This window comes from Mesoplodon mirus (genome assembly GCF_964341445.2).
Source record: "Mesoplodon mirus genome assembly, chromosome: 12".
Classification (NCBI taxonomy): Eukaryota; Metazoa; Chordata; class Mammalia; order Artiodactyla; family Ziphiidae; genus Mesoplodon; species Mesoplodon mirus.
The window spans coordinates 67,740,794-67,764,441 of record NC_138988.1 but is presented as its reverse complement, the minus strand read 5'-3'; the positions used below and the strand labels follow the sequence as shown (position 1 = coordinate 67,764,441).

The following is a 23,648-nucleotide window of genomic DNA, read 5'->3' as shown; positions in this document are numbered from 1 at the left end:
ATCAGATACACTCAACTATCATCATTAATAGAATTCGGAAAATAAAAACCCTAAGATTATTAATGCTATATGTAGGAAAGAGTTTAACACTGGCAAGCTCCAGGATGGAACTCAAAAACTATTCTCTCCTTAAGACCAAGGCAACGGCCTACTGAATAGAGAAGCTGACAACCTCTCTTCCACACTGCAGCTACCCCTGGAGACAAACAGGACTCCGTAAAGAAAAAAGTCACGGATGTCTCTCCGTGGGATAAAGTTGGAATAATCAGCTGGGAGTAAGTTGGGATAATTAGCCAGTCCAGTGCTTAATGTCAAGAGGCAAAGCAACAGGAGTCCTCCAGCTCCTCATAACCCACCTGCCTTCCTCTGGAAGGGAGAGTCTACCCCCAGGTGCCAGGGTGGTTTCAGACCTGTCTCCTCATGCCACTTCTCCATTTTACTCTGAAATTCCATCACCAGCTTCTGGGCCCACTGGCCTCGGGTCTCCATGGCCTCACAGTGACGCACCCAATGTTTGCAGCTATCGCCTGTGTGATAAAGCAAAAAGATTTTAGTCTAAGATCATGATCCAATGTTACAAATTTTCTTTTCCATTGGTATAGTTTTCCATAATTCAGAATCTGATCCCTCACCACCAATCCAAAATTCTCTGAGATAAGTAAAAATTATCTAGTGAGAGTACTCAAGTTCTTCTGGATTCTATATGTGATTTTTCCCTAGGGTTCCCTAAAGGTCAGCTGCTGACTTTTGCCATCTTTGACCATGGACCACTGGAGAGGTTCTAAAACTAGTGGAAGTAAGGGGTAGAGCACAGAATCAAAAGCAACTTCTCAGACACTGCCTCCCCTCCTACTGCTTCTCATCAACAGTAGACCCTGCAAGTTTCCAGAAGATGTCCTCTTGAAAAGGACTATTGCCAACACCTCTCTGAGCATGTGCTGCAATCCCTGGCACCCTTCTGCTGGGCAGTCAGGGATGAACCCAGGCATATGGCCTCAATACCTAGGCCACGCTAAAACTGCACCCATTCAGAATTCTCCTACCTGCCCAGTGGAAGGGGTAATAGTCAAATGCCATCTTGCGAAAGGTAAGCTGCATTGCACCACCCATGAGTCTGTTTGCGGAGACACCTACAAAGAAAAATAAAGGTGAACAGCAGAAGAAGAAACAGAGGCCTAAACACCATTTGAAACATTTAAAAGTCCTCCTAAGGGTCAGCTCCAAAGCCTGGCTGATACATAAGTGCAGCCGAAAGGCCATGATGTCAGGTGATTTGCAAGGCTGAGGCCCTCCTCTTTTGAATTGCAATGGACATGCTCTAAAACATTTTTTTTAAAAAGCATATTCCACTGTCTCTGTAAATGGCTGTCAGATTTCCGGAAAGACAAAAGAAACTGCAAAACTCAGGATTCTAGAATTCCAATCCTAGGTCTCCCACAGGCAACCTTGATTGATTGATTCCCCCAAACCTGGCAACACTAGTATTGCTGCCCCTCAGCACAACACCTGGAGAGGCATAAGCCAAACTCCCCAAAAAACAGGACCCATATTACTTCCTTTCATATCTTAGCTAAAGCTGTGATATAAGACTGTCATTACACACTGTACATATGAAGTACCATGGAATACTAAAAACACTGCACTAACAAGGACATTATAAACATACAGAATAGTGTAGATAAATTGAATTTTTTTGCAATAAGTCAAATATTCTATTGTTTATCTTGAATTTACACTTAATTCTTACTAAATGAATGAACTTTCCATGTTTCTGTCTTATCTCTCTAACTAGACTCTAAGAACTGTAAGAACAAGGACTATTTCTTCTACATATGTGTGTTGTCTAACCTACCCTGTTCTGCACTTCCCTCCTATCCCTTCCATCCTATTTCCAGGTGAAGGGAAATACCATGGAAACTTCTAGCTGTAAGCTGGTACACCTACAACCAGGAGGGTCATTTCCATCCACTCTAGATATCACCACGCCAAGGTTCTGTACTAACCACCATCCTACTAGGAGATACACCTACACCTGTGTTCCTGTTGCTCAACCTTTTTGTCAAAATTACCACCTCATAGGAGCCTGTTTAGCTATTTTTTCCTAATTGTCCCTTCTCCATGAAATTTAATACCACAGATATACTGTATATCTTATGTACTATATGTCTACCTGTGCTTTATACATAAAAAGAATAAGAATAAAGCTTATTCCTTTTATTCAATGCCAGGTTAAGAAAGACTAAATAATTCTTTTAAGTTAAAAGTTAAGGGACTTCCCTGGTGGCACAGTGATTAAGAATCCGCCTGCCAATGCAGGGGACACAGGTTCAAGCCCTGGTCTGGGAAGATCCCACATGCCATGTGGCAACTAAGCCCGTGCGCCACAACTACTGAGCTTGTGCTCTAGAGCCCACACACCACAACTACTGAAGCCCGCATACCCTAGAGCCCAGGCATCACAACTACTGAGCCCATGCGCCACAACTACTGAAGCCCGTGCACTCTAGGGCCCAAGTGCCGCAACTACTGAGCCCACGTGTTGCAACTACTGAAGCTCGCACGCCTAGAGCCCATGCTCCACAACAAGAGAAGCCACTGCAATGAGAAGCCCAAGCACCGCAATGAAGAGTAGTCCCCCCGCTTGCTACAGCTAGAGAAAGACCAGCACATAGCAACAAAGACCCAATACAGCCAAAAATTTTTTTTAAAAGGTTAAAAAATAAAGTGTGAAAATTTAAATTTAAAATTTTAAAGCTATTAATATTTAACTTAAGTTTATAACTATATCTGCTGAGTAACTTTTATATATATATAAATTTATTTATTTATTTTTGGCTGCATTGGGTCTTTGTTGCTGTGTGCAGGCTTTCTTCAGTTGCGGCGAGTGGGGGCTACTCTTCAATGCGGTGTGTAGGCTTCTTATTGCGGTGGCTTCTCTTGGTGCAGAGCACAGGCTCTAGGCGAATGGGCTTCAGTAGTTCTGGCACGCGGGCTTCAGTAGTTGTGGCTCACAGGCTCTAGAGCGCAGGCTCAGTAGTTGTGGCGCACGGGTTTAGTTGCTCCGCAGCATGTGGGATCTTCCCGGACCAGGGCTTGAACCCGTGTCCCCTTCATTGGCAGGCAGATTCTTAACCACTGAGCCACTAAGGAAGCCCTGCTGAGTAACTTTTAATGTAATTTATTTCTTATATAAATTATAATGTATAGAATCACATATGCAATTTAGTAATTTATATAAATACATAATAGTGATATAATCAAATTTTTAGTTATTCAAAATTATTTTTGAATAAAATAAAGTTTTTAAATTAATTTCTTAAAATTATTATTTTGTTAGCTTTTAACTTTTGCTTAACATGAGAAAATAACTTTAGCTTAACTAGGTGCTAGATATTCAGATAGTGTCAATATTTTTCCTTTTCAACATTTAACTAAATTATTGATTTGTTAAACAATTTGTAGAATTAAATAATAAAATATAAACGATTTTTATTTAATTCTCAAAGTTCAAATCACAAAAGTACTAAGGATTAAACATAAACAACACTGATGAGGCAGCCAATGACAGCTGCTAGCTGTGTACAGGCCACCTCTCACCATCTGACTTTAAGATCAAGCAATAGATAGATAGAAAGTCTTCTAATCACAGCCATCTGTTTGCCATTGTTTATAGCCCTGATCTTCCATGAACTCAACATCAGTGTTGCTCATATGATACCCAAGAAAACTCAGTAAGAGAAATTAAATACTAAGGAATAAAATTTTGTCAATAAGGTTAAGCACTGTTATATCTAAAATTTTTTTCACCCCCACCCCCACCCCCACCCCTCACCAAAGAACCAATTTTCAACGTCCAGAATAGGCAAACATCAAAACAGAAGGATCAGTGGTTGCTTAGAGCTACAAAATGGGGAGTGTCATCTAATGGGTACAGAGTTTCTTTTACAGATGACAAAAAGGTTCTAAAATTAGATTGTAGTAATGATCACATAACCCTATGACTATACTTTAGAACACTGAGTTGTATATTCTAAATGGGTGAACTGTACAGTATATGAATGATATCTCAATAAATATATATCTGTTTAAAATAAAAGAGTGGATTTTTATCTGCTGTGGGGAGATATCATCCCAGTTGAACATGCATGACCTAGGCTACTGGAGGGAGAGGGAGCATGGCTCCCTCTATTGGATTTATTTGGAACTAAAAGAACAATAAACTACACGACTGAACATATTAAAATAAGGTTTAGAATAGAAATCAAATATAATTACCCATTATCAACATATTTAATTATAAACACATAATCATATATGACACATAAATGGTAAATAGTGTACATAAATGACTAAAATTCTCCAGTGAGATGGTGGGAGAGGATAGCCTAGCCTGAAGAGAGATGAAGAAAGCTTTGGCTCACAGCCCTTATCCTGAGGGAGATAACTAAAAAGAGGCAGATGACACTCTTTTCCCCATCAACCACCCTCCTCTTCCCAGAAGCCTGAAGGGTGAGCTGCTCCAGTTTGATTTTAAGAGACAGTGCTGCCCCACTGCAAGCCAAGCTGTCCCCAGTTACCCACCAAGTTTCCAATAACTTCACCTCCAATACCAAGGCTATAGTGTCCCTTAATGAAAAAGCAGACAGATGTAGCCTTCAAGGAGTCCCTAGAGCAGCACTCCAAAAGAGCTTTCTGTGATGATGGCCATCTTCTATGGTCCATAGATTATAATGAGTACTTGAAATGTTGTTGGTGTAAATGAGGAACTGGATTTTTAATTTTATTTAATTTTGATTTTAATTTAAATAGCCACATGTGGCTACTGGCTACCATATTGGACAGAGAGTTCTAGAGCAATGCTATCCAATACAAATGTAACATAAGCCATATAAGTAATTTAAAATTTTCTAGTAGCTACATTAAAAAAGTTTTTTTAAGTGAATTTAATTTTAATATTACACATTATTTAAACCAGTATACTCCAAATATTATCATTTCAACATGTAATCAATATGAAAATAATTATTAAGGTATTCTACACTCTTTTTTTGTACTGTATCTTCAAAATCCCAGGTGTATGTTACACTTCCACCCCATCTCAATTTGGATCAGCCAATATTTCAAGTGCCCAATAGTCATATGTGGCTAGTGGCTGCCATATTGGGCAGGACAACTCCAGAGAATCTTAACACCCTTTCCGTAACACCTAGTCCTCCCTTCCCCTTTCTTCCCAAATCCAAGGAGAAGAATCAAAGTCACAAGAACTCTTTGTGTTCCTTGCCCCTTCACAGAGTCACCTGCCACACCTGGGTATGGTTGGCTGGGATTTATCCCTCTATCTAAAAATATCTTATCCAGGGCTTCCCTGGTGGCGCAGTGGTTAAGAATCTGCCTGCCGATGCAGGGGACACGGGTTTGAGCCCTGGTCTGGGAAGATCCCACGTGCCGCGGAGCAACTAAGCCCATGAGCCACAACTACTGAGCCTGCACGTCTAGAGCCTGTGCTCCACAACAAGAGAAGCCACGACAATGAGAAGCTCACGCACCGCGATGAAGAGTAGCCCCCGCTCGCCGCAACTAGAGAAAGCCTGCGCACAGAAACGAAGACCCAACACAGCCAAAATAAATGAATAAATAAATAAATTTATTTTAAAATAAATAAAATAAAATAAAATAAAAATATCTCATCCAAAACTTCCCTAAAATCCACCAAGTAGATTCACTTAGCTTAATAAATACATCGGGGCTTCAGGGAAGGCTAGTCATTCACCTCTTAGTATGGATTGCAGGACCCTGTTACATGAAGAGGACAGTGCTATACGCCCTTATCAAGCAAAAGGATGAAACTCTCAATAATGTATTTTTAATAAAGATTTCTGAAAGGATTAAAAACAAAACAAAACAGGGACTTCTCTGGTGGCGCAGTGGTTAAGACTCCACGCTCCCAGTGCAGGGGGCCCGGGTTCGTTCCCTGATCAGGGAACTAGATCCCACATGCATGCCACAACAAAGAGTTTGCATGCTGCAACTGAAAAAGATCCCGCACGCCACAACGAAGATCCTGCACGCTGCAACTAAGACCCGGTGCAATCAAATAAATAAATAAATATTTTAAAAAACAAAACAAGGGCTTCCCTGGTGGCGCAGTGGTTGGGAGTCCGCCTGCCGATGCAGGGGACACGGGTTCGTGCCCCGGTCCGGGAGGATCCCACATGTCGTGGAGCGGCTGGGCCCATGAGCCATGGCCGCTGAGCCTGCGCGTCCGGAGCCTGTGCTCCGCAACGGGAGAGGCCACAACAGTGAGAGGCCCGCGTACCGCAAAACAACAACAACAACAACAACAAAAACTGAAGTCCCGTGAATTCCCTGGCGGTCCAGTGGTTAGGGCGCCGCACTTCCACTGCAGGGGGCATGGGTTCGATTCCTGGCCCGGGAACTAGGATCCCGCGTGCTGGGCAGCGCGGTGAAAAAAAAAAAACAAAAAAAAAACACCCAAAACAAAACAAAACAAAACTGCAAGGTCTTTATAGCAACACTTGGAAGAAACAACCAAACAAAACAATAATTGTTTTAGCAAAGAACTTCCAAAACTAGTGGCTTACAAACCAGTGAGCAATGTATTTCCTGTGGTGGCAAAAGCAATCTTTATGCTGTCACTGCTCCTTTCAGTTCTTTCATATTGGGAGTGGAGAGGGGCTGAAGTCACATCAAGACCAAGGTATAGCAAAGCAAGAGAGGCATTGGTGTTTGGTGTTCCAGAAAGAAAAGGTAGTAGGTTCCCCCAAGGAAAACGAATCGAGGTCTCATTAAGAAGCAAACATAACCTCCACAGAGGAAAAGGCAGCAAGAACACAAGCTTCCATAGGACGGCATCTAAAAACAAGAGCTGGTGGCAGAGGGGTGTAGAGGGGGAACAAAGAGTACTGAAGGAACTGGCAGCAGAGAAATAATAATACCGAATACTGGCCTATGATTAATGTCTTTCAAATTTAGTATATTATGTCATTTGAGCCTGATAACGACCTATGAGGTAAATGAGTAAGATATGATTTAACTTAAGTTCACAAATGAAGAAACTCAGAGAGGTGAAGTGATTTCCCTAAGGCTCATGAAGGAAAGAATGCGTCAATTATTTTTTCATTCTGAATAAATGTGTATGTATACTTAACACCAGTTGCTCTAGTGAGTCTCAAATGGGCAGAGATGTCTGCCGAAAAAGCAGGTGCTATTTGTTTATGCTCTGCTTAGAGTGCCACAAAATAAAAGCAATGTCTGAAGGGCTCTGGGCTTGACTTTCCTAAGGACCACTCCACTCTGCATTAACGTCCTCTCTTTATTTAAAGATGGCTCTCCTATATCCTGTGTCTACTCTTTTTCATATGAAATACCCCCGTGTCTTTCAACTCTTTCCTTCTATGCTATGGTTCCCATAGCATTAAACAATCTGCACACCCTTCCTGGGATGCTTCCTCTTTGTTAATGTCCTCAAGGACAGCATCAAAAACAAGGCTCAGAGTTCCAAATGGAGTCTACAAAGGTGCCAGAGAAGAATTTCCAGAGTTCTGGAACCCACACTTCTATTGATGCAGTTTAAATTAATATGTGATTTAGGGAACACCATGTTAAAAAAAATTGCTCTAATGAATGAAAAAGCATCACAAGAACACACCATAACCTCTCTGCTTGGGAAGAACACATTTATACATAATAACTATTTAAATTGACTCAAAGATCTGAAAATTCTGAGGTTTCCTATAGTTGAATTTACTTTCCTGAAAGCTTATACCAGTGGTTAGCATTGCCCAAAAGACTCTGAGGAGGGAAAAAAAAGTATACACTGCTTGGGCTCTACCCCTGAAGATTCCGATTTCGTGGGGGCTGGGAAGAGGCCCAGCTCCTGTGTCTTACTGTCTCACAGGTAGTTCTGCTGCATCCTAAAGGCTGAAGAGCACTTGCAGACAGAGAGCTGCCACAGGAGCACAGAGGCCTAAGGAAGACCTGTGATTAAGGGGAGCCAGACAAATACCCCACAGAGTCTTGAAAACAGCCTTCCATCCCCAAGCTTTGCCCAGAGCTCCAGGCGGTGATGGACTATCCTGCACAGGCTTAGGCCTCACGGGGTACCTGGCTCTCGGGACTGGCTATCATCACAAATGTGCAGGTCCAGGCGGGAGATGAGCAGATGGTAGGAGGACTCTTTCACATCAAATTTCTCAAAGTACTGGCTGAGGCGGCTGCTGCTGCTGTTGCTGCTGCCCTGGCTGCCACCGAACGCCTGGGCCCAGGACTGCTGGGTGCTGGGAGCAGGTGGGGTGATCTACATGTGACAGAGAGAAACAAGAAGCCAGACCCAGACAGCCTCCTTGCTGGCTTTCTTTAAGCTTTAGTTCAGCCTGAAGAAAACCACAATTTGACAAGGTGTCCCTTCCTTCTCATAACTATTCGCCTGGTATCTCATGTAGGTCTATCCCACTTAAATAACCCAAACTCCAAGAAGCCAAATTATAATTCATCTAGTAACTGTCAGAGTCCTGTTCTGAGATTTGAATTGCCTTCTAAGCTCCCACCCCCCTAGAACTTAGCTGACTGATACTAAAACACCTCCTCCAGGAAGTCTTCCCTAAATGCTCTCTTTCAGCCCAGGTAGTTGGATCCCTTTTCTTTGTGCTCTCATGGCACAGTGTTTACCTCTATTACAGCACTTATCACATAATATTGTAATAACTTGTTTATAGTCCATATTTTAAGACAGCAAGAGTTCCAAGGACAGGAACAAGAGGCGTTCCAGTGGCTAACACTGTATACCTAACACACTAGAGGCACCCAAAGAACAGAATAACTGGATAAATCAGAGGCACAGGCAAAGCCTACGTACCTACAGAAGTGAATGACAAATTCCCCCAAATAAGCCTAATAAAGTCTAGGCTCCACATACGGTGGAGGTATGAATTAGGTCCGGCCTACCATCTACCCACTGCCACCAAGGGTCTCTGTTTCACTTCTAACCTGTACAGGTTCAGGGGCCAGGCTCTTTCTCTGCTGGGCTGACTTCTCCATGGCCTCACTCAGTGATTCTGCATATTTCATCATAGCCTTGAGCTGTGAGTCAGTTAGCACCCAGAGCAGGTCATCCAACAGGAACATCAGCTTGGAGGCTATCACATTGCAATCTTTGGTCTGAAGGGGTCACATAGAACACAGTGTTCAACATCTGGTACCATCCCAACTACTCAAAGTGACCACTGCCCAACCAATTTCAGAGATGGCTTTTCAATCCCCAATACATGAAAGGAAAGTATCAAGCACTGTGGAGAGTCAATTTCTTACAAAACTACTAAAGTTTTCTGTGATTAACAAGACGCAGCAATAATCAACTGCCTATGTGTCCCTATATACAGGTAAAAATCGTGGTTTTCAAAATTAAAATGACAGGGAGGTAGAAATGTTTCCTCATTAGCAGATACAGTGCAATACTGAATTGCAGGTCCTCCCCTTTCTAATGTCATTCCAGGGGCCAATAACACTCAAAAAGGAAGAAATGCCATCTCCCATGCTATCTGGGAGAATAAAAGATGGAAGTTTTCATGAGGACAGAGAACACACTCACTCTTCTCTTGAGGGCTATTTGGATCCTGCCTTGGTTGGTAATAAGCCTCAGTGGAGTGGTGACTGGGTCCTGATCACCATTGTCTGTAGCATCTGCCTCAATTCGAAGTGTTTGCCAAGTTATTTCCTTAAATGTTAAAACCTAGAAGGAAAGAAAGTAAAATCCCTTAATTCTGTGGATGAAATTAATCAAGAGGAAGGAAGTCCAAGGGGAAAAGACTGGCAAGGCAGAGACCCCCACCATTCTCAGCTGGGATCCTACCCACAGAAGGCAGTGTATCAGAGATCCATAATTGAGGAAAGGATGTAACAGTAACACTGGACAGAAGGGATTCTTGGGTTCCCAAGAATGGGGGAGACTTTGAGGAAATCCCCAAAGCAGGAATAACATCCTTTGAGAATAAGTCCTATTTTGAACCCCCCATTCTCCCTTCTCAGAATGCCAGGGCTGTCACCTCTCCTCGGCGGGGGTCAGTGATACGGGTGAGGCGGAGGTCACTCTGCTGCCAGTTGGGGTTCACACTATAGCCCTGGAGCTGCCACAATTCAAAAGAAGCGTGGAAGGCCTTGGAGTGAATCTTGATGGTGATGGAATTGACGATGATGAACATCCCCTCCACCACCTTCTCGGCAAAGCCATACTCACTACAACAAACGAGGCAGACCAACATTCAGGATCATATGACACTTGACACATACTCTTTTTTTTTTTTTTTTTTTTTTTGGCCATGCCGTGCAGCTTGCGGGATTCTACTTCTCCGATCAGGGATTGATCCTGGGCCCTGGCAACGAAAGTGCCGAGTCCTAACCACTGGACTGCCAGGGAATTTGTAGGCATACTCTTTATACTAGAAGACATAAGACAAGACTCTTAACAACGCCTGTCTTTGGATGCTAGAGCTGTGGATGACTTTCTAAAAATTTTTCTCCTCCCATTTCTGCTTTATATTTTTTACATTTCTAAAAATTTTTATGATGATGTAGTACTCTTTCTGATGAGATTTTTTTTTTTAAAGAATGGAATAAAAGAAAGAGTTGACCTGGAAACAATCTCTGGTTAGAAAGAATAAATTGAAAAAAATATTTTCACAGTCCACAAACTACCTGAATAAATAATGAATATTGTCTGTGAGGAGAGCTATAACAACAGAAAGGAAACACTAGGTTTCTATAACATCTTCAAAGACAGAACATACTCTGCAAAAGTAGTGAAAAGAGGAAAGAAGTACAGCCAGGTTAGCATGAGGTCTAATACTGTGAAATCTAGTCAAGAACAGTCCCACCTCTGCCCTGTCAAATCTATCCCAAAGAGCATAGCTGTGTTTTATAGTGAGAGGCAGAAACAGCAGGGAGAGGAACAAAGGCCATCCTTAAAGTCCTTCCGGACGTGGAAAACACAGACATTCTTGACATGTAGGTGAAACAGTTCTCATTACAAGAGATAAAAAATTCTGGGAATTACAAACTGGAAAAAAAAATCTTTGCAATTTATATCACAAAGGGCTAATATCTCTATATAAAGAGTTTCAAAAAACTCAGAAGAAAAAGACCAAGAGCCCAATAAAAACGGGACAAAGTAGGGACAGTTCACAGAAAAATAAATGCAAATAGATATTAAACATAAAATGATGTTCAACCTCACTCATATATAAAAACTACACTGAGAGTCACTTGATTTATGACAAAAGTGACAATGTAGTCGGGAAAAGACTGTCTTTTCAATAATGGTGCGCGGTCAGTTTGAGGCTATCTGCAAAGAGAAAAAATAGTATTGACCCTTATCTTACATTAAACGAACAAAAAAACAAGTTTCAAGATTGATTGTAGATCTAAATGTGAAAAGTCAAACAATAAAACTAAAAGAATAAAGTTAGAAAAAAACATAGGAGAATATCTTCATGCCTTAAGATAGGAAAAGATTCCTTAAACAAGACACAAAAAGTGCTAACCATAAAGGGAAAAATAGATATATAGGACTATATTAAATTAATTATTTCTGGTCAACAAAAAAGTAACATTAGGAGTGATAGGGAACCCACATAGTAGGAGAAGATATTTGTAATACATGTATATAACCAAGGACTTGTTTCCAGTATAAAGAACTTCTACAAATTAATAAGAAAAAGACAAATAACCCCCAAAATAACCCAAAAGATAAATGGGGGCTTCCCTGGTGGTGCAGTGGTTGAGAGTCCGCCTGCCGATGCAGGGGACACGGGTTCATGCCCTGGTCCGGGAAGATCCCACATGCCGCGGAGCAGCTAGGCCCACGAGCCATGGCCGCTGAGCCTGCGCGTCCAGAGCCTGTGCTCCACAACGGGAGAGGCCACAACAGTGAGAGGCCCGCGTACCACAAAAAAAAAAAGATAAATGGGCAGAATACATCAATGCTTTGTGAAAGAGGATATTTGAAATTCTAATAAACAAATCATTCAAAAAAATGCAAACTAAAATCGTAATGTGATACAACTACACATCTACTAGATGGCTAAAATAGAAAGAGAGACAATACTAAGTGCTAGCAACACTGCCGGGGGAAAAGTGGTACAAGCACTTTGGAAAAGTGTCCAGCAGTATGAACTAAAGCAGAACATATGCACAGCCTAGGACCCTGCAACTCTACTGCTAGATATATAGAAATCAGAAATGTGTACATACGTTCACCAAGAGGTATGTATAAGAACGTTCATAGCATCACTATTCTTTTCTCTTACATATTTTTAATTTACGTACAGAAAAGATCATTCTTTGTGGTGTACACATCCAGGGTTTCAACAAATGCATAGAGTCATGTATCAACCACCACAGTCATGATAGAGAACAGTTCGATGTAGCATCAGTATGCTTAATAGCCAGAAACTGCAAACAAATCAAATGTCCATCTACAACAGAATGGATAATTGTGGCATATAATGGAATAACATACAGTAATGAGGATGAATGAACGATAACTACATGTAACCACATGGATGACTTTCACAAACATCATGTTGAACTAAAGTATGTAGACACAAATGATGACATAATTTGTGATTACATTTATATAACTTTAAAAATAGGGAAAACTAACGTGTGGTGTTAAAAATCAGGATAAAGTTATCCTTGAGGGTGGGTATGACTAGGAAGGGTGCAGGAGGCTTCTGGGATTCTGGAAGTGGTCTGTTTCTTCTTGTAAAGAATCATTAATCTATACACTTATTTGTGCACTTCAATATAACTTACCAAAAAACTACACAGAAATACCATGTGTTATCTTTAGACAAAAATCCTAAAGTTTGGACTTCCCTGGTGGTGCAGTGGTTAAGTATCGGCCTGTCAATGCAGAGGACACGGGTTCGAGCCCTGGTCTGGGAAGATCCCACGTGTCACAGAGCAACTAAGGCCGTGCGCCACAGCTACCGAGCCTGTGCTCTAGAACCCGCAAGCCACAACTACTGAGCCCACATGCCACAACTACTGAAGCCCGCACGCCTAAAGCCCATGCTCTGCAACAAGAGAAGCCACCGCAATGAGAAGCCCGCGCACCACAACAAAGAGCAGCCCCCACTCGCAACTAGAGAAAGCCCGCACGCAGCAATGAAGACCCAACACAGCCAAAAACAAAAAAATAAATTTAAAAAAAAGCCTTAAGTTTGAAAATATTGTCTATTGGCAAGGCTCTTGGAAAACAAGAACTCTTATAACATTGCTGGTGGTAACATGAAATTACAAAATCCTTATGGAGGGTAATTTAGCAACGTCTATCAAAATTATACATGCATTTGCTATTTGACGCAGCAGCCCCACTTCCAGGAATCTATCCCAAAATATGCTGGCAACAAAAGTGGAAACAAACCAAATGTCCATAAACTGATGAATGGATAAATAAAATGTGGCATATCCACACAATAGAATATTATTCAGCCATAAAAGGAATAAAGTACTGATACATGCTACAACATAGCTGAACCTTGAAAACGCTATGCTAAGTGAAAGACACCAATCACAAAAGACCACATAATATATGATTCCATTTATATGAAATGATCAGAATAGATACAGAAAGCAGATTTATGGTTGCCTAAGGCTAAGGCAGGGGAGAATGAAGAGTGACTGCTAATAGGTATGGAGTTTCTTTTGGGGTGATAAAAATGTTCTAAAATTGATTGTGATGATGGTTGCACAACCTGGTGTATACACTAAAAACTACTGAATTGTATACTTTAAATGGATGAATTCTGTAGTATGTGAATTATACCTCAATAAAGCTGTTTTTTAAAATATGCTGGAAAAATACTAAGTAACTTACGAACAAGGTCATTTATTACTGCACTACTTTTAACAGCAAAAAACCTAGAAATAATTCGAATATCCATCAACAAAGAACTGGCTATATGAACAATGACGCCTCTATAAAATATACTGAGTATTTTGCAGGTGCAAAAACGAATAAGAAATATCTCTCTACATACTTCTATGAAGTGCTCTCCAGGATATACTTTTAAAAGAAAAAAGCAATGTGGAAAGTGTTTATGGTATGTTACATTCTGTGTAAGAAACAGAGTGGAGACAATACAAACATACATACATATAACATACCTTGTGTTATAGTTTTAACTTTGGAACTAGGTAATTTTACATAGGTTAAAAAATAAATTAAAAACAATTTAAAAATTTAAGACAAACTGATATAAAACTCCTAGAAGATAACATAAGAAAAAACCTAGATGACCCTGGGTATAGCAATTACATTTTAGATACAACACCAAAGGCGCTATTCATGAAAGAAATTATGGATAAACTGGACTTCATTAAAGTTAAAAATCTGCTCTGTGAAAGACAATGTCAAGAGAATGAGAAGACGGTCCACAGACTGGGAGAATATATCTGAAAAAGACACATCTGATAAAAAAGACTGTTACCCAAAATATACAAAGAACTCTTAAAACTCAACAATAAAACAAACAACCCAATTAAAAAATGGGCCAAAGACCTTCATAGATACCTTACAAAAAATGATATACAGATAGCAAATAAGCATGTGTCTTATAAGCTCTACATCATATGTCATCAGGGAAATGCAAATTAGAACAGCAATGAGATTCCACTATGCACCTATCAGAATGGTGAAAATGCAGATCACTGACAACACCAAATGCTGACAAGGACGTGAAGCAGCAGGAACTCTCATTCACTGCTGGTAGGAATGCAAAATGGTACAGCCACTTTGGAAGACAGTTTGGTGGTTTCTTCCAAAACTGAACACACTCTTACCACAGATCCAGCAATCATGCTCCTTTGTATTTACTCAAAGGAGTTGAAAACTTAATGTCCATACAAAAACCTGCACATGGACATTCACAGCAGCTTTTTTCATAATTGTCAAAATTTGGAAGCAACCAAGATGACCTAATAAGTGAATGGATAAATAAACTGTGGTATATACAGACAATGAAATATTATTCAGCACTAAAATGAAATGCGATATAGAGTCCTAAAAAGACACGGAGGAACCTTAACTGCATATTACTAAGTGAAAGAAGGCAATCTAAAAAGAAGGAATCATCCTGGAAAAGGAAAAACTATGGAGACAGTGAAAGGACCAGTGGTTGCCATGGGTTGGGGCAGGGAGAGGGATGACTAGGTGGAGCACAGAGGATTTTTAGGGCAATGAAAATACACTGTATGATACTATAATGGTGAATACATGTCATTATACATTTGTCCAAATCTATAGAATGTACCACCAAGAGTGAACCTTAATGTAAACTATGGACTTTGTGTGATTCTGATGTGTCAATGTAGGCTTATCTATTGTAACAAATATACCACTCCATTTGGGGATGTCAATAATGAGGGAGGCTGTGCATATGTGAGGGCAGGGGGTATATGGGAAACCTTTGTACCTTGCTCTTAATACTACTGTTTAAACCTAAAACTGCTCTTATACTGTCTTTAAAAAAAAATGAAACAAATGAATGCCTCTGTATGTCAAATTGGTATCCAACCATAAGAAGAATGATTTCAAGGAATTTTAAAACACAGGTTTTTTTTGTTTGTTTTCTGTTTGTTTGTTTGTTTTTTTCAGTATGCGGGCCTCTCACTGTTGTGGCCTCTCCTGTTGCGGAGCACAGGCTCCGGACGCGCAGACTCAGTGGCCATGGTTCACGGGCCTAGCCGCTCCGCGGCATGTGGGATCTTCCCGGACCGGGGCACGAACCCGTGTCCCCTGCATCGGCAGGCGGACTCCCAACCACTGCACCACCAGGGAAGCCCTAAAACACAGTATTTTTTTTTTTTTTTGCGGTATGCGGGCCTCTCACTGCCGTGGCCTCTCCCACCGCGGAGCACAGGCTCCGGACGCGCAGGCCCAGCGGCCACGGCCCACGGGCCCAGCCGCTCCGCGGCACGCGGGATCCTCCCGGACCGGGGCACGAACCCATGTCCCCCGCATCGGCAGGCGGACCCTCAACCCCTGCGCCACCAGGGAAGCCCCTAAAACACAGTATTTTGACAATACATCCCTAATGGGATATATCATAAGGTTAAAACACACATACACACAAAGAAAGCTACTGCATTCAGTAGTCTTATCGATAGTTATAATACTGGTTTTGTTATTTTTTGAAACTACTGAAAAAGTAAATCATTTATTATATTATTGTAGTTAGGAACCAAGATTCAGCATATGAATAAAAAATACAGGGACTTCCCTGGTGGTCCAGTGGTAAAGAATCCGCCTTCCAATGCAGGGGATGCGGGTTCGATCCCTGGTCAGGGAACTAAGATCCCACATGCCGCGGGGCAACTAAGTCCGCATGCCACAACTACTGAGCCCGCACACTGCAAACTACAGAGCCCACATGCGCCACAACTAGAGAGAAGCCCATGCGCTGCAAAGCAGAGCCCATACCGCAATGAAAGATCCTGCACACCTCAACAAACACCCCGTGTGCCACAACTAAGAGCTGACACAGCTAAAAAAAAAAAAAAAAAAAGAATCCAGCATTTATCTTGACATTCCTGTACAAACTGTATTTCAAATAGTTGGTGAAAGAAAGTTCTTTATAGAAAATCACAACTAATAAATGCAATAGGAAAAAAGAATTATAAAATCTCAATTTTCTATCCTACAATGATATAATAGATCTACAGACAACTATCATCAATGGTCCTTAAACCATGAGGTAAGAGGTAGATGAGGAACTTACCATAACGGACAAGTCAGGCCAACATCATCTGAATCCACTGATTAATCCTAACCAAAGGAATATTATGTGCCTCCCGTTATGTTACAGTAGGAAATACATGGTACCATTCATGAAGTATTTTTACCAAGAAAACAAACAAACAAATAAATCAAATCCAGCCTTTAAATCTAACTAGCAGATTAAACAAGAAACATTTTAAATGACACCTTGAGGACACAATCAGCCAAAATATAAAATGTGGGAAATTCTTTAGAAGAAATACTCCAGTTTCTACAAAGAACAAATGATATATAAAAAAGTGTAGGGGTGGGGTACTGTTCAGAGTTAAAGCGCTTTAAAAGGCATATCCTCAAATATAAGGTGTGGAGATCTGTGGCACCACACTGAATTGTAAAAAAATATTTCAGGGCTTCCCTGGTGGCGCAGTGGTTGGGAGTCCGCCTGCCGATGCAGGGGACGCGGGTTCGTGCCCCGGTCCGGGAGGATCCCACATGCTGCGGAGCCGCTGGGCCTGTAAGCCATGGCCACTGAGCCTGCGCATCCGGAGCCTGTGCTCTGCAACGGGAGAGGCCACAACAGTGAGAGGCCCGCGTACCGCAAAAAAAAAAAAAAAAAAAAAATTTCAGAGACAATTCAGGAAAACCGAATATGCAATAAGTATTAGATGATAAGGAATCCCTATTAGTTCTATTAATTGTGATAATAGTACTGTGGGGTTTTTTCTTTCTTCTCAATCCTGTCTGTTAAAGACACACAATACAGAAGTACTTACAGGTGGAATCATATGGCACCTGGGATTTGCTTTCAAGAACTACAGAGTGGGGCTTCCCTGGCGGCGCAGTGATTGAGAATCCTCCTGCCAACGCAGGGAACACAGGTTCAAGCCCTGGTCCGGGAAGATCCCACATGCCGTGGAGCAACTAAGCCCATGCACCACAACTACTGAGCCTGAGCTCCAGAGCCCGCATGCCACACTTACAGAAGTCTTCGCACCTAGAGCCCGTGCTCTGCAACAAGAGAAGCCACCACAATAAGAAGCCCGCACACCGCAACGAAGAGTAGCCCCCGCTGGCCGCAACTAGAGAAAGCCCACGTGCAGCAACGAAGACCCAACACAGCCAAAAATAAATAAATAAATAAATAAATAAATAAATAAATAAATAAATAAGAACTACAGAGTGTGCGAACACACACACATACACACACACAAAGTGGCAGAAGAAAAGTATAAAAAGAATGGTAAAATGTTGAGAATTGTGAAAGTTAGATCTTCGGTGCATGGGGGTTCAGTACACTATTCTCTCTATTTTAGTGCATGTTTGAAATTTTCCATAATAAAGTTTTTATTTTTTAATTAAAAGGTGATCCGGGGCTTCCCTGGTGGCGCAGTGCTTGAGAGTCCGCCTGCCGATGCATGGGACATGGGTTCTTGCCCTGGTCCGGGAAGATCCCACATGCCACGGAGCAGCTAGGCCCGTGAGCCATGGCCACTGAGCCTGCACGTCTGGAGCTTGTGCTCCGTCCGCAACGGGAGAGGCCACAACAGTGAGAGGCCCGTGTACCGCAAAAAAACCCTAAAAACCAACAACAACAAAAGGTGATCCAAACCAGTTAATATGTTGTAAATAACAGGACCCAAAGCAACTAACCTCTGCCCTGAAGCGAGGGCAATAGGAGACTGTCCATTGGGGGGCCGAGGCTCTTCACATGTCTTCATCTCCACCTCTACCTTATCCAGACACTGAAATAAAAGCCACAGAGAGCTAAGCATCTGCACAAAATCCCACACAGCACAGACTGTGTCTTACCCATCTCTGTGCTCCAATACCTAGTCGAGGGCTGTGCCCACAGTAGGCAGATAATAAATGTCTGTCGAATGAATGAATGAACAAACTGAAATACAAAGAGAGCCCTCATCTTCACCCTTCCATTTCCGTTAGCAGCAGAACTCCATGACAGGCATGGGATTAGCTCACCACAGAAAAAGAAAACATATATCCAAGTTACCGAGATATTACTATTCCTGGGAACTCCAGTCTTTGGGGTAAAGATATGTATCAATCAGTTCCTGGAGGGCTTTCAGCTGATAATCACCCAACAGGCAACATGAACTAAACTTCTAATTTTTCCTCTGTCAGGAATCCAAAGGAAATGTAAAGGTAGAACCTGGGCAGCAAAACTTGTTTTAAAATAAAAACGAAAATCAAAACAAAACAAAACCAACTCAGGACTCCAGGGTCTTGTGTCTCAGTGCTAACTGCTATGTTGCGCAGCAGTTCCAGAAAAAGCCCAGACAATAGTCACTCTGTCTCACAGAGAAGCTCGCAAGCCAGACAGAAGAACCCACACTCCCAAAAGGTACAGCCCATCAGGGCTCCTCCCCATCTTCTCTCAGATCTTCTAAAACCTTACCCCGGCCATCCCCATTTGATTACTTGCAATCAAGAAAGGTCATTACCAAGCAAATTGGGTGTGTCTTCAACTTTGTCCACTGGATCTGAAAGAGGAAAGCAAAGACTCAGGGCTTTGGGAGTCACCCCTCAAGAAGGCAGGCCTGCTGGCCAAAGAGAGTAGCAGCGCTCTGACCCCCATTCTCACCCGGATTGAGGCCCTGTTGCAGTAGACCCGAGTGATGGCTAACCAGGTGGGAAGCTCCAGCACATTCTGTAGAACCTCTTCATCCAGCTCCAGGTTGGTCAGCTGACCCTCCCCTTTCAGGGTGCTCAAATTGATTTTGTCCGGGGAAAGATTCTTAGTGAACCTGAAAAGAGTGATGATAAGAAGCTATTATTTCCACAGAAATCTGCAAATGGGCATTATAGCAAATAACACTTCTCAATTTAGAGAAAAGAGAAAGTTAAAGAACAAATGGGGACTAATGGCCACACTGTCTCTATGCCATGTAAGATGTTAGGTGAGGACTTCCCTGGTAGAGCAGTGGTTAAGAATCCACCTGCCAATGCAGGGGACATGGGTTCGAGCCCTGGTCCCAGAAGATCCTACATGGCACGGAGCAACTAAGCCCGTGCGCCACAACTACTGAGCCTGAGCTCTAGAGCCCACAAGCCACAACTACTGAAGCCCGTGCACCTAGAGCCCGTGCTCCGCAACAAGAGAAGCCACCACAATGAGAAGCCCGCTCACCGCAATGAAGAGTAGTCCCCACCCGCCTCAACTAGAGAAACCCCGTGCGGAGCAACGAAGACCCAGTGCAGCCAAAAATTAATTAATTAATTAATTTTTAAAGAAAAGATGTTAGGTGAGACATGTCATTCTGTCTCGACTGTGTCATCTTTCTACTCAAGAACCTACGATGGGAATTCTGGAGAAATGGCTATAGCAGTGGCAAAAGAGCCTTTTGACACATCTGAATCTCCATATAAAACCAGAACTAGATAGCAACTAAAAAACCCATGGATAACATTTAAAACAAAACTAGAAGATAAAGCATCCTCATAAACCCTCATACACAAGCAGGCAGGGAAAAAACATTAAGAGCCACAAGACATGAGTGCTATAAGCAGCTGTGCATATCAACACAGAGGAAAACAATAGGGCATCAGACAGATCAGAGAACAGAAGAACTCCAAGATAACCAAGTACTCAGCGAAAAGCAATGTGGGCCAATTTGAGAATAGCAACTGAAACTGGAGGGATTTGGGGCAAGGGGCCCAAAGGAGCTGAAGCAATCTAACCCTGTAAACTCATGGAACTAACCAAGGCTCCTTCCTAGGACAGGGTGCTGCTGGGAGAGGAATCCAAACTGAGCAAGACAGAAATGAAGAAAAGAGATGGTCCAAATAAAAGCGGGGCGGGGGCATTGGGGGGTAACAGACCAGGACATCTCAGAAAGCAAGCCATTATACTTTTAAACACTACTTGAAACAGCAGAAGAGGGAGCTCTATGAGGTTAGAATATAAAACAGTAGCAGATTAAATTATTGGCTTGTTAAGTAGGGTAAAGTGAAACCCCAGACCCTTACACCTACCTTTACTGATGTGACAAAAGAACACACAACCACTTACAGACTTGCCAAAGGGACTGAACCTGAATCTCATCACGCTACTGGGTCCAGCTGCTAATTTGCAGGAAATACAGAGGAAAACTGCTGAACTGCACCATAAGTGTGCAATCAGCAAAATCCAGGCCATGGGAAACTCTACAGGTCAAGGGGCCTGGACATAAACAATGCACACAGGCCCATCCTCTCCCTGTTCCACAGTCACTGTCTCGTCTTTGCTCATGTGCTCTTGCCACCCACTCCTTTTCCTGGAGCACCCTTATCACAATTTGCCATTCAAGCCCCAACTCCAGACTTCTCACTGAGGCTTTCTTTCCCTAACTGCTTGAACTCACATTAAACTCGTACCTTCTACATCCCTGGAATCTGTAACACACATTTAGGTCATAATCAGAGAGGGTCTTAGGCTGTTCTCTAATTTTCCCATGTGTAACTACTGCTGCACAATTAGATGTTGAGCCCTTTGATCAGGGGCTTAGTCTTAGCCATCCCTCCTAATAAAATGGTTCCCTGACAGAATGCTGGGCCTACATACCTCGTAGCTAACTGCCCTGTTGACTGACTACTCCCAGCTCCCTTCTCTCATCTTTTTGGCTGGATCAACTTAAGGCCATTGCCTCACAGCATAACCCCCTCTCCTGTATGACAAGTTGTCTAGATGAATCTCACCCATGTAAGTTCTCACTGTTGTTGCCTCACATAGCCACTATTTTCTACCCCAATAATGAATTCCATTTCTCCTTCCACCTGTAACTATACTTAGCCCTTACATATATTAGATGCTAATAGCTGACTTTAGAGTTATACGTTGTTTACCAACTTTTTTTTTCCACACATATCCTTTCCTTTTACTAAGCTATGTTTTCAGTGTTTGTGGTTTTCCTTGGACCATAACATCATGACGGGCAAGAGTTTTATCTTTACAATTTTCCCCTACAGTGACTAACATGGTATTGGGCTGGCCAAAAAGTTCATTCGGGTTTTTCAGTAAAGTGTTATGGAAAACCCGAACGAACTGTTTGGCCAACCCAATACTATGTAAAAGGGCTCTGTAACAATTTTTTAAATGATAGTAAAAAAATTTTTAGAAGTTTATAAACACACAGTACTGTATGATATTAACAGATACACAGAAATGCACTGGCATGATAACAACAAATTCAGGGAAATGCTTACCTGTGGGACAAGAGGAGGAGACCACAGCAAGGTGACAACCTGTATGGACAACGCTTATTTCTCAAGTTGGGAGGTGACTGTATGGCTATTCATTATATCACTCTCTATACCTTTCAGTATGGCAAATATTTCACAATAAATCTACCTAAGATTTCTCTCAGTGACTTACTGTATAAACTTCCTGTTTGAGAGAGCTACTCCTCCCATGGGTCTCTCACACTCTTACATGTCTTGGTGGGTAAGAAAAACACAAAACACATGACGCTGACCACTCCTTACCCAAGCCACTTCTCAGGATTCTGTTTGCAAAGCGTTTTGAGGGATGAAGTAATGTCCCCCTCCAGGGCAAAGAGCAGGCTTGTGTACCACGTACTATAAAAGCAATGGATTCCCCAAGCTCAATGTTCCACTCCTACAACACATGTACAGGCATCCAGCAGGGCCTGTTCATACCACGCCCGTGGGACCTGTGGGGGCAAGGGGAACTAGTGCAAACCTGTGTTTATGCTGCTTGCTGGGCCATGAGTAATAAAGTCCTTTGTCTGTGACCCAGGAGCCTCATGCTCTGCCAGCAACCACGAACTGCAGCAGGCTGTTAGCTTCTAAATAGGATAAAATAAAATCCCAGACCCTTACACATACTTTTACTGATTTTAATTCATAAAAAAAAATTAATCAACATTTACTGAGTATGGATCAATTTTATTCTCAGAACAAAAAAAACAAGTTTTCTATAATGGCTCCTATTCTCTGAAAACTAACTTGCCACAGAGGGAAAGAGAATTCCTTTTTTCCTGTAAAGAAGGGCCACCTACTAGGAAACAGGACTGGGTGTGAAAGGGAAAAAAGTACACCTTAAACACTTCCACTATGTCAAACAACAACAACTGAAAGTAAAGGAAGATACAGTGCACATCCCTGAGTAAACTGGAGGAAACACAGTCCTGAAGGAAGGAAAGGAAAGCAGAAGACAGAACTCAACGTTATTTGTAATCACTAGGTACCAGCAGGCTTTGTTTTTCAAGCCCCTTTCGTATCTAAAATAAGATATTACAATTATTTCCTCCCACCAACCCTTCCTTTACTCTTTAAATATTCAGGGAAGCCGCCTCGGCTCAGAAATGGGGGCGGGGCATCCGTCAGAAGAATTAGTCTTCAAGATAATAATTTTTGAAGACATAAAATTAGTTTTGAGGACTGTGTGTCTCCCCTCTCCTCTGCACAGATTCTGATAAGACCCCGCCTCCCCACCTCAGCTGAGAATCACTAAGATAAGCTACTTTTCCTTCGGATAAAAAGCTATTTTCAAGAAAAAAAAGTAATAGGGACTTTTTCAAGTATGTTTCTCTCTGAAAAAAAGAGGAACATACTTCAAATAAAATGAATAAGTTACACTGCTTATTAGCACTGACATTCGCAGAGTGACTGTATTAAATAGACAGCATACATCTAACTTCTGTACTGTATTCTATGCAAAATCTAATTCTATTTACAGCTCCATATAAAATAAATGTCATTTTTCATTTTTTCAAGCCTTAAAAAAATAAAAAAGTATGACAACATTTTACTTTGTACCAGGCACTGAAAAGGAACTTAAACACATTATCTCAATCAGTCTTCGCAATACCCCATATGAGGTATGCCTCATTATCCC

The 23,648-nt window shown here is 41.9% G+C and overlaps 1 protein-coding gene across 2 annotated transcripts in view; it reads right to left on the bottom strand.

The window, feature by feature from the left end:
• BLTP3A (bridge-like lipid transfer protein family member 3A) overlaps window positions 1–23,648 on the bottom strand; it is a 54,090-nt gene that overhangs the window by 15,247 nt on the left and 15,195 nt on the right. The window contains exons 2-10 of one of the 2 annotated variants that reach the window (XM_082637467.1): window positions 19,395–19,557; window positions 19,255–19,293; window positions 18,446–18,537; window positions 10,062–10,251; window positions 9,608–9,748; window positions 9,007–9,177; window positions 8,125–8,317; window positions 1,044–1,130; window positions 357–527 (exon numbers count right to left, since the gene is read on the bottom strand). In XM_082637467.1, the coding sequence (XP_082493593.1) occupies window positions 357–527; window positions 1,044–1,130; window positions 8,125–8,317; window positions 9,007–9,177; window positions 9,608–9,748; window positions 10,062–10,251; window positions 18,446–18,537; window positions 19,255–19,293; window positions 19,395–19,557 (1,247 nt within the window). The remainder of the gene's footprint in view (window positions 1–356; window positions 528–1,043; window positions 1,131–8,124; window positions 8,318–9,006; window positions 9,178–9,607; window positions 9,749–10,061; window positions 10,252–18,445; window positions 18,538–19,254; window positions 19,294–19,394; window positions 19,558–23,648) is intronic. The other variant, XM_082637468.1, reaches the window with a different exon arrangement.